The 11,035-nt window shown below is 42.8% G+C and overlaps 3 protein-coding genes across 3 annotated transcripts; 1 reads left to right on the forward strand and 2 right to left on the reverse strand.

Moving 5' to 3' along the window:
- Positions 1–1,559: 1,559 nt before the first annotated feature.
- Positions 1,560–3,927, reverse strand: EAE98_007491 (uncharacterized protein; the record flags this gene model as incomplete). The annotated part of the gene is made up of 5 exons (XM_038955114.1): positions 1,560–1,695; positions 1,747–3,302; positions 3,365–3,640; positions 3,693–3,790; positions 3,855–3,927. The coding sequence occupies 5 exons, from the start codon at positions 3,925–3,927 to the stop codon at positions 1,560–1,562; spliced, it is 2,139 nt and encodes a 712-aa protein (XP_038808764.1).
- A 3,893-nt stretch (positions 3,928–7,820) lies between these two features.
- Positions 7,821–8,999, reverse strand: EAE98_007492 (uncharacterized protein; the record flags this gene model as incomplete). Its single annotated transcript, XM_038955115.1, has 1 exon — positions 7,821–8,999. One exon carries the CDS (start codon positions 8,997–8,999, stop codon positions 7,821–7,823), a length of 1,179 nt encoding a protein of 392 aa, XP_038808765.1.
- Positions 9,000–9,783: 784 nt separating this feature from the next.
- EAE98_007493 (uncharacterized protein) lies at positions 9,784–10,951 on the forward strand (the record flags this gene model as incomplete). Its single annotated transcript, XM_038955116.1, has 2 exons — positions 9,784–10,544; positions 10,594–10,951. 2 exons carry the CDS (start codon positions 9,784–9,786, stop codon positions 10,949–10,951), a joined length of 1,119 nt encoding a protein of 372 aa, XP_038808766.1.
- Positions 10,952–11,035: the final 84 nt, after the last annotated feature.

Consider the following 11,035-nt stretch of genomic DNA (forward strand, 5'->3'; position numbering starts at 1 on the left):
TACCCACTTACCCACCTACCTATCTAATTACCCCTCCACCAACCTCTCCACCAACCCAAATCAACCCTCAACCCTCAACCCACATAAAACCAATCCTCAAACCAAAACCAAACCGCTCACCATCAAACACCAAACACTAAACACAAAACTTCCCCCAGCTTTCCCATATATGTTTTCCAAGTATTTTCCAAGTGTTTGATTTGATTTGATTTGATTTGATTCAATCTGATTTGATACACCCCTCACTCCCTCACTCACTCCTTCACTCACCCTCACCCCCGCCACCACCAAAACCAAAACAAAATCAAAAACCAACATCCCTACAATCAAAATACCATACGCAACCCACCCCCTCCACTCCACCTTCCCCTCACCCTCACTCAATCTTCACTCCCTCCCTCCCTCCCACTCACCCTTCCCCTCACCCTTCCCCTTCCCCTTCCCCTTCCCCTCTCTCCCATACTCCCATACTCCCATACTCCCATACTCCCATACTCCCATACTCCCATACTCCCATACTCTCATACTCTCATATTCCTATCTCATCCTATCTTATATTATCTTATATTATATTATCTTATCTCATTTTACAAACAAAACACTAAATATATATTTAAGAAATATACACATATACACATATACACATATACACATATACACATATACACATATACACATATACACATATACACATATACACATATACACATATACACATATACACATATACACATACCCAAACATCCATCTATTCATCATTTTATCCCCCAAGCACACAGATACCTAAATACCTAAATACCTAAATACCTAAATACCTAAATACCCAAATACCTAAATACCTACACCTACACCTACTCAGAAAACATACAACAACTCAACTACTCAAGCACACAAGCACACAAGCATACAAGCACACAAGCATATAAGCACACAAGCACACAAACACACAAACACACAAACACACAAACACACAAATACACAAACACACAAACACCCAACAATTTCAATTTTAACTCCAACTCCAACTTCAACTTGAAGAACAATCAAAAAAGAACATCCAATCTCTTTATCAATCTACCCATATCATGCTTTCATTCATATCTACTTAAAACGTCAAAGTTATATTGAATGAATATCAAGAAGAATAAGAAGAAAAAAGATACCACGCTTTTCCTTCTCAATTACATCATACATTTCCTCCTCCCAATTATATATCGCCTTGGCTTCATTCATCCATCATCTACATCCTTTTCTTCTTGTTCAAAAAGTCTCCTGATAACTAAAATGATAAACGCAAATATACTTGCGACCCATTCCCATGCATAAATAAAACCACCAACGTTCACAACGAAGAGGGTATTGAATATACAATTGCAAGCGGTAGCGTGACGCAGAGATACAAGTAGCATGATAGCAACGCAGAAATGCAAACAGAAAAGCAGTATAGACATTTTGGTACATGATTATTTATCGTCCTCGTAGTTTGCCTCCAGTCATCCTGGTCCCATTTATTTCCTTCCTGTATTCACCATTTCTAACCATTTTCTTGTTCTTTATATTTACTTCATCCCGTTTCCATTAGTTATGGCATACTCCGATGGGCTTTGTGCGCCGCCATATGGACTCTGAGATCCGTTTGGTTTCTTGGTTCGGAGGGTGAGTGGGAATGGGTACTCATCTGGATCTTCCTCTTCACTATTAAATTATTAGCACGAGATCATTTTAATCATTCTTCGTGTGACTTACGGGAGCTTCCAGGAAACATAATCTTCCGTGCTCAAACCTTCACGACCTTCTTGCAGACTGGCGAAATCACCAGGTGTCATCATGCCGGTTCTATCTCTTGGGGATCCGGGTACTGAGAATGGACGGGAGATCTTTTGTTCCACGCCAGGAATGAAATCATCCTCTTCTTCGCCGTCGAATGATGCAGGGTATGCTCTTCTTAATGCCAATTGTCTTGCCTTGACATACTCCATTCCCATGCGCTTCCAGTCGAGAAGATCGCTTAATCGCTCGGTACGATTTCTTTGGTTGATACGTTGACGTCTGCTCTTGCCAGCAAAATCAAACATGTAGCTGGTAAGTTGGTTCACCGAGTCATCGACACCCTTCATTCTACGGTCGACGATATAAATACCGTAATCCGTCGAGTTTTCAATCAACTCCTCCATATAACAACCGAAACCTGACAAGTTGGTTGTGATACTTGGCACACCCATGACTGTACACTCTGCTGGCGTGTAACCCCATGGTTCATAGTAGGAAGAAAAGACACCCAAATGAGTACCTCTTACGAACTCATCGTAGTCCATTGGTAGAACTGGGTTGGCAGAGTTCAAGAACTCTGGGTGGAAGACGACCTTCACACGGTCCGAAGGATGGTTGAACAATTGGACTCTGCGGATCTGGTTCAAAATTGGATCTTCAGAATCATTTGCCATGTTATGAGTGACGATCGGTGGAAGTCCATGTCTCTTCATAGCAAACAGACGTCTGCGGAGAAGGATACGATCTTGACTGGTGATCAAGTCTTTCTCATCAGGCATCACTTCACCCTCGTGCCATTTAAGGGCACGCTCGAAAATTCTCTTTCCGACACCGCGTTCAATAACGTCAACAGTGTCACGTAACGATTTGATTACGGCTTGTCCCTTGAGAGCTTCGACAGTCAATGATTGGGTTTGTGCTGGCATAATGATGAATGCGACCACGGTCATCTTTGATCCAGCAGACTTGAGGCGGTGGTTCAAACGAGCCAATGACTCTATGAACATGTCGACACCCTTATTTCTGTACTCATATCGTCCTGCGGTAAAGAAGTAAAGTGTGTTTTCGGGATCAAAATCGTTGTGTCCATAGAAATGACCTCTGACAAAATCGTGAATCTTCTCCTTTGCTTGTTGATGCAAGTTTTGGAACTCGTGCATGGCAGAGAATTTGGTGACATTCAGACCATTGGGAAGAACACCATCTGGCTTTCTCTTCAAGAGATGCTCAGATTCATATGCTGTAATGTGTGAAACAGTGGTGAAGACATCGCAAGAATGCGTCGCTGCACGTTCTATGCAGTATCTGTGATAGATACCACGTTTTCCTGCCTCGGCATCCACGTCAAACCATTGTAAGTTGTTGTAAAAGTCTACGGATCCTGCACAGAGATATCTTCCTAGGAGAGTTGCGTGGGTAGTGAAAATTGTAGTAACATCGATACGGCGCTTTTTGCACAGAGGAAGTGCGACACCAGAGAGCCATTCGTGGAAATGTGCGATGACGGCCTTTTCTTTTTCATGTGCGACGAACTGTAGACGTGTTAGTTTTAGTAATCAATATGCGTGGCGTTATGCAATGCAGATGCACTCACCTCTCCCAAGAACCACGCAACCAAGTAACCGAAGACAACGGCTTCGTTGGTTTCGTCATCACCAGGCGGAGATGGAATTCCCGCCGTATTCCACAAGTCGGCCTTCCACTCATCCAAAAACCTGTAGGCACTCTTGGTGTCTATCAAGAGAACGCGTGGGGCACCCTCAATCAACCAGCGGCCATATACCATTTGAATTCCTCTCTCTTCCATGGCTTCTATCGTTGCTGCAAGGTGGGGGTTCGTTGGTGTTAATGCCTCGACTTCCACTGCCGCCTATCAAATGTTAGCCATGCTTTTAGAAATGATTTTAATATTAAGAACTTACCGATTGCCTGTTGAGAGGACCGATAAGAGTGTATCGGTCTCCATATTCTGCTGTGGTAACTGGTGCTTTTGATTTAATGACGGAATAGATACCACCAACTGTAAAGGGTAGAATGTTAGTATATGTTCTTCACGTTACTTGCCATGAAGGATTATTTCTCACCTCGATTAGCAACCTCGGTGGCTATCTCAAAGAGAAAGTGATTTTTGACATCTCGGTTTGTTTTGCCCGACATCTTGACTCAGGTTGCGACAGATGTCGCTATGTGAATCAGTTGTTAAAGTGGGGTGGGTGGGAAACTGCAGGCGAGCAGATATTTGAGAGGATAGTAACAAAGTTGAAGATCCAAAAAGTCTGTATGTTGAGGAGCAGAATGTATGTGTGATGTAAAAGTGATACTGCTACTGCTACTGCAAATGACAATTGTTGGTTGCTTCTTTCTTTCGAGTTTTGAATCTTCTTGGATGAGAGTTGTGTGGTGATCAAGGAAGGAAGCTCGGAGCTCCTCTGACGAAATTTATGGGAATGGTATGGTAGAACTAAGAGAGCTTTCCCCACAATTGCATTAGCGTTTACCGTATGTCAATCTGGCTGTACGAATGACCTCTGCTGTTGTACAGATCATAAGGGAAAAGAAAGCAAGACCAGTCAAGGGAGGAGAGTAGTGGCAGTCACCCCTCCATACTTTGGCCGTGAATTAGAAATCAGAACATTGGGCGGAAATACTTACGACGTTGTTGTTCAATTGGTTCCCACTCGTTCTCTCGCTGGATTTTGTGGATGGATTGGATGGGGAGAAGGTTGATAAGGGAATAAATAATATTACTTTGTCGATGGATGATATGTGATAAGCCCGAGGCTAATATACAGACTGACACAGTAACAGTGACAAGATGATTGTACAACAAATAAGTGAAGAAAAATTTTCCCTTCTGCTTCCGTGGACACGTCGTTGATCACCTAACGATGGAGAGAATTGAGAAGAAGAAACGGTTGAATTTTTGGGAGATTGGGATTGGGATTGGGATTGGAACTTGGAAGATATCTCACCAGTTTTGTTTCGTCTTTTTTTCCAAATTTCCCTTTCCCGGTATCGAGCGATAAAAAAGAAATCGGAAGGTTGGCCCAGATGTTGGTCGGGTCCAAGCTTTTCCTCTTTCGGCTACGACGCTAAGCTAGATACGGTATTATTATGGAATTTTTGTATGGATCTGGAGGGGTATGGGACTTTTGATTGGCTGTACCCCAAGCGATATGGCAAATTGGGGGAAACCGGAGGAGGCGCTTCACTCTGGGAGGTTTAAAATAAAAGATGTTAATCCTTGTTTAAGATTGTTGAATATGTTGAATATGACGCAGACGGGATCGTGAGGCACTACAAGCAATAAGAGCCATGGAGAGAGGCGCCTATTTAGTATTTACTCTGTACACTTAATGTGTGACTATGTACTCGGTATGTCGTCGCTCCTGCAAACAATGTATGTACTATGTAGTATATGGTATTGTCACTCTCCTCTTTGTGCTCTCCTCTTTGTGCTCTCCTCTTTGTGCTCTCCTCTTTGTGCTCTCCTCTTTGTGCTCTCCTCTTTGTGCTCTCCCCTTCCGTCTCACGATGGGCGTCCACAATGAGGCCACCAGGAAAAGCATTCATTAATTCCATGGCACTTGAGCACCTCCCTCCATCTGTCAGCATCCGGTCGGTTCATGCTAATTACCTAGGTAGGTACCCAAGGTATTCATAACCCTGATGTTCATAACCCTGATGATATATGCACGAATGTGCCAATGAATTCGAATTTATGCAAATCGGTGCGGGGTTTACAGTTTACAGTTTACAGTTTGCAGGACTTCCCTAGGTAGGTAGAGAAGAGTCCGGTTCCTAGACCATCCTTCGTACAATCTACCGTATACCCCAGCACGTGCCCAGGTAGGCGACTATCTACACGATACTTTCTTGGCTTGGAGGAATGCAATGTATTTTGTGTGTGTTCTCTTGCTTTTCTTTTCTTAGCCCTCTTCCATCTCTTCCATCTCTTCTTTTTCTTCCTTCTCGTAGTCCCCTTGCCTCTCTTAGTCCTCTAACCCCTCTTAAGCAATGTCATATCAAACGCTGCACAAACATTCCCAATCATCAAACTTATTACGATATACCCTCACAAAAACAAACACATCCAATCCCATCTGCTGCATGATATGCTGCTACTCACGGAAAATCCTTCATCATCGTCATCTTGACCACTTTCCCATGCCATTGCTGTCATAACACATGCACAACACATCTCCCTACATACACAATTTCAAGAATACCACACCACGCCGTAAATCTCCACCTAAAAGAAAAAAAAACCCTTCCACCCCATCCCACTTCTCCATTCTCCAAGTCTCCAGATATCCAATCTCCTCTTTTCGCTCTTGCCCTCCAGAGATGATCCTGTCACCTGGGATCCGCTTTAATTCGGCCACAAACTCTTTGAACATACTCCGCGTTTGGGATCCACTTCCATATATCCACATTTTGCTAAATAAACCCCCCCTCCCCAGATCAAAATCTCATGCAGCTAATCCGTTCATAGTCACATGATGCTTTTTTAAGGTCTCAATCTTGGTCCCTTTATACCTTAGATCGATCCGGTCTCTTGTGGTCAAGACCATGGCTTCATCGGCAATCCCGCAATATTTGATGAGATTCATAAGAGAGAAGAACTTTCTTCGTAATAAAAAAATCTTACATCCTCAAAATTGTCTTGAATTCCTATCCTTCCCGAACCGCTCATATACTCTCATCACAATTCTTCAGCCCAACAATAAACCCCCCCCCCCCCCAGCAAGTTTAGGCGCCACTCTTTGAGAATATCGCAAAATGAGGGAGAAGCAAGAGAAACACTGCCATCAGCAGAAATTGGGGGAAAAAACATCCCTTCACTTCACCGAACAATAATAGAAGTATCCGAGTCACCCTGGTTAACCTTTGGATCTATGCTTTGACGCTGCTAAGCGCCTCTATCAGCGAGGGTTATTACGAAAATAAAACGCATGTCAACATGCCATGCATGTATGTGCATCCCTAGGCTCTCTTCGAACCAATCGCTTCTATATTGGGCATTGAGACATATTTTTTTTCTTACGGATTTACTTCATGTCGATCACAAAAGTCAGTAATGTACCATTTCCGAAGTGGCTATGTATTCGTTGGCGATGCAGATGTGTTGATACCTTTCTTCATCTCATAAACCTGTTAACGCTCGCCGTGCAAGTACCATGGCGAACTTTGGGATCTCTAGGCAGTCAAGTACCTGCATTTAGGTGCAGCCCAAATGTTTTGACTCATTGTTCTCAAAGATAATGCAAACTCGTGGGGTTTTACCCTCAAAATGCATCATTCTTAGTTTAGAGAAAAGTTTGATTTTCCAACAGAAATCCAGTGATGCTACAAAACATCCACAAAAATAAAATGATGCACTTTTCATTCTACAAACTCAATTTGATCATTTATCTAGACGAACGGGATGATTATCCGAAACCCCGAAATCAACCCAATTCCTTCAGGACAACGAGCATAGTTCAGTCGCTTCTTTGGTCAAGTACAAAGAATTGAGTTTATGCGCAGTGAGTACTATTTTCTTAGTCTTGAGTCCCCGAAAAGCTTGTTGCGTTCGCTCTTCGTCTCATTTGAGAGTATGCATTCGCGAGCTCACGTTCTACATCACAAATTGAAACGAGTAAAATGCAATCACAATCTCCATGTTTGAATTCTGCTCGAGTACCAGACAATCATAATTTCACATTTAAATATGGTTTTTATTGTTCCAATGAAGTTATCGAGGTTTTCTTGGCTGGGTCTATTTTTACCCTAAAACAAAGAAATACCTAGTATTCATTCTCTGTTGTCATCCTCATACCGGTTAGGTCATTTTGCTACAATCACAAATCATCTTTCTATTTCACTCTTCCTAAGTCATTGGGGAAAATCATTTTTTGTAAATCAGTACTTTGTTTGGTTTTTTATGGGGGGGGGGTTTTATTGTTGCCAGACTTCCATGGGTTTATCTTTCTCCGCGCAGAGTATATCACCAGGATATATCTACGACTTACCTTATTTAACCATGTGAAAAGTTATAATGAAAAAGTCTACTCCTCATCGAAATCACCAACTGTACCAGAATCAGATTCCAACCATAAGTTCTCACGAATCATGCTAAGTAATTCTGAGAGGCTACCATCGGACTCACTTGAAACTGTTGTAGAATCCTTATAAAGAGGGTCTGACGGTAACTTCGGTGAGGTCTCCGTAACCATTTGTTCTGAATCTTGAATTCGTTGTTCGGGTGATTGGAGTTGGATCTGTTTTTGGAGTTCAGCAAATGCTTCATTTTGATCTGTAAGTCCTTGGTCTTCATCGACATTAGTAATCTTACAATCTGGACAATTACAATATGTACCTTCAGGCAAGGCTTGATGATAAAGCTCTGAGCAAGAAGAACAGAGGCAACGGTAATCGTAATCATGCGCTTCCATCTGCTCACCTGTGGATTGTGTTTTTCGATATTGAATACAATGAATGCACCAACACCTCGTGTTTTTAGTGTCGTGGAACCAATGAGGTTCCATGCTGAATACTTCCGGGTTTTCGATGTCGCAGCGGAATTTTTGGGCTTCGGTTGGGTGCAAAATGTCGCCAGACTCGTAGTCTTCTATCAATTCGCCAAAGTTCATAGTCTCAAACCCTTCTAGCATATTGGGAACAAAGTCGTTGTCCGTTGTTTCAGAAGTTTTTGGAGAGAATACTTTGCCAAAATCAATTGGAGATGGTAAATCGAGTTCAAGTAAGGGGGCTTGAGCTCGGATCTTTCGCCGGGGTACCTCGGATATCCTGGGGGCGTTCTCTTTACCTTTCCGGTCGAGATCATTACTATTGCCGATAACGAATGTGGTTTGGCGAATGTTTGAAGATATGTTAAATCTTGGAGGAGGACACTGGAGGTTGAAGGAAGATTCTCGTGGGTAGTCTGAGCTGTTGCTTAGGGAGTTTGGTTGTTCGCTATCTTTTGCTCGACTGTAAAATTCTTGTGTTAATCTTTCTTGTTGTTTGAGTTGGAGAAGTAAATCATCCAAATCATCCTCGTTGGAATCTTCGACATCGCCATCATACATATTGTCTAGTGGGACTGTGTCGAATTCTTCCTCTCCCTCTCTTGGAGCTTCGAGAATAAACTCTGAGCTGTTGTTGAGAGGTAGGTGAGAAAAGGCCCAAGATGGTTCTTCAAGCATGTTGTCGAAATCAACACTGGTGAAATTCCAGGATGGCATCTTGGAATTGTTTTGTGTGTAGTTCTAGTGTTGTCTGATACAATTAAACTCTAATGATGAGATGATGAGTATTGATAGAAGTCTAGCTTACTACGAATATTGATCTTGTCAGGTAGAGTTTGTATATGAGAGAACACTTGGTCGGTACTTAATGGATGATATATACATCAAAATCTCGCAGCATTTATACCACTTTACGAGCACTTGTTCTGAAATTCACGAACAACGGTATATTTGCATTGTAAAAATTATCAAGCAATACATCTACACAATTTTGTCTCCCTATCATGCCACTAATATCGCGTTCATTAGGGAATGGGCTACACAGAAAGAAATTTGAACAGAGCATGAAAGGAAAATAAAACTTCTCAAAGAATTTGGACTTTCGCTTAGATATATACAAAGGAAGTATTCTTTTGGCTTTGTTTTTTTTTCATGAACAATGAACGAGTACTGAAACGTACAATGTATTTGTTTTCCCTTTCATGATTTCTTCATAAAGAAGTCGTTGTTCTTTGTTAAAGAACAGATACATATACTTCCATCAACACAGATGTCGAACAATTCCATTCTTTTACTCACGCATATCTTTTCAACGCAACAGAACAAGAATAACTCGAGTAAGTAAATCTTTTATTTTATACTATCATACTTATACACATATTTCATCACTTCAATCATAACTCTTAAACAATTATACTAGCGCTGGTCGCATAGAAATATTTTCATCATTTCATACACGCAAACGAAAGAAGAGAAAAGCAAAACAGAAACAAAAGCAAACATGGGAAATAATAAAAACAGACGTAAGAACTCCAATTCTGGTGGTGGTGCTAATGATTCTAGTCCCAGACGCAACAATAAGAAAGGAGGAGATAGAGGTAAGGGAAGAAATCACAAGAGCGAAAATGAAGGAACTCACAATAAAGGTAGGGTCCCCCAAGAATTCTTAGAATGTCGTATCTGCGAGGGCAAATACCATTGGGAATCCGATTGTCGCAAGAATCCCGCGGGAGAGGGGAAGAGAGGAAGGGATTCGCCAGAGTGTAGAGAGTGTGGGGGAAATCATTGGGAAGATCAGTGTCGGACTTGGAAATCGAAAAATGGCGGGAATGGGAATGGGAGTAATAATAATAATAAAGGTAATGGAAATGGACAAGGAGACTCAAGTTCCAGCTCCGATTCCGATTCGGGAGAATGTCTCGCGCCAACCGGTGAAGATATCACCCCCTTCTTTCCCAATGGTAAATATCCCAACCGGCCTTGCAGAAAATGTAAAGAGTCGGGTCATTGGAATAATGCCTGTGAGAAAGAGGGTTTTCATCCCATCACTAACCCAAACCCGGGTGCGCCGCACGCACGAAAAGTCGCTTTCCCAGATGGTCAGAGTAGTGGACAAATCGACTCGGCATATGTTCAATATCATGCTCCGCAAGAAACACAAGGCAGGACGTGTAGTAGCACCGCAAGCCCTTCTGTGAATTTTGGACATGCAAAGCAGCGTTTTGAGACGGAGACGGATATGGAGTTTGAGTATGAGGATGAGTATGAGGATGAGTATGTCGATCCTCGGTATTCTTATTCTAATTATCAGACTCCAAATCAAAATCAAAATCAAAATCCGCATCAAAACCAAACCCCAAACTCCACCCGCGAAACCGACACCCCCGACTACCTTCCCCACTCTTCTCACCCCCAACCCTACCTCACCCACCCCGCAACCCCCAACCCCGAGCACCCCGACCACCCCGATTCCCGCATCTACCAGGCGCGCTACCGCTCATCCACCTGCACACTCTGCCACGGCAGCGCGCACAAATCCGGAGACTGCATTACCTATCGCTGGCTCCTGCCTCGCACACACAGCGAATGGCGCGCGCATTCTCATCTGCATCATCCATCCAACACGATGTATCCGCGACCGCACGGCTACTGGAAAGGGGACCCGATGAAAATCCCCAGTGCGAATACGTATATCTGGCCGCATCCGGAAAATGTGTTGCAAGGACGGTATTGGGGGGAGAATGGGTGGGAGG

This window comes from Botrytis deweyae (genome assembly GCF_014898535.1).
Source record: "Botrytis deweyae strain B1 chromosome Unknown BDEW_017, whole genome shotgun sequence".
Taxonomy (NCBI): Eukaryota; Fungi; Ascomycota; class Leotiomycetes; order Helotiales; family Sclerotiniaceae; genus Botrytis; species Botrytis deweyae.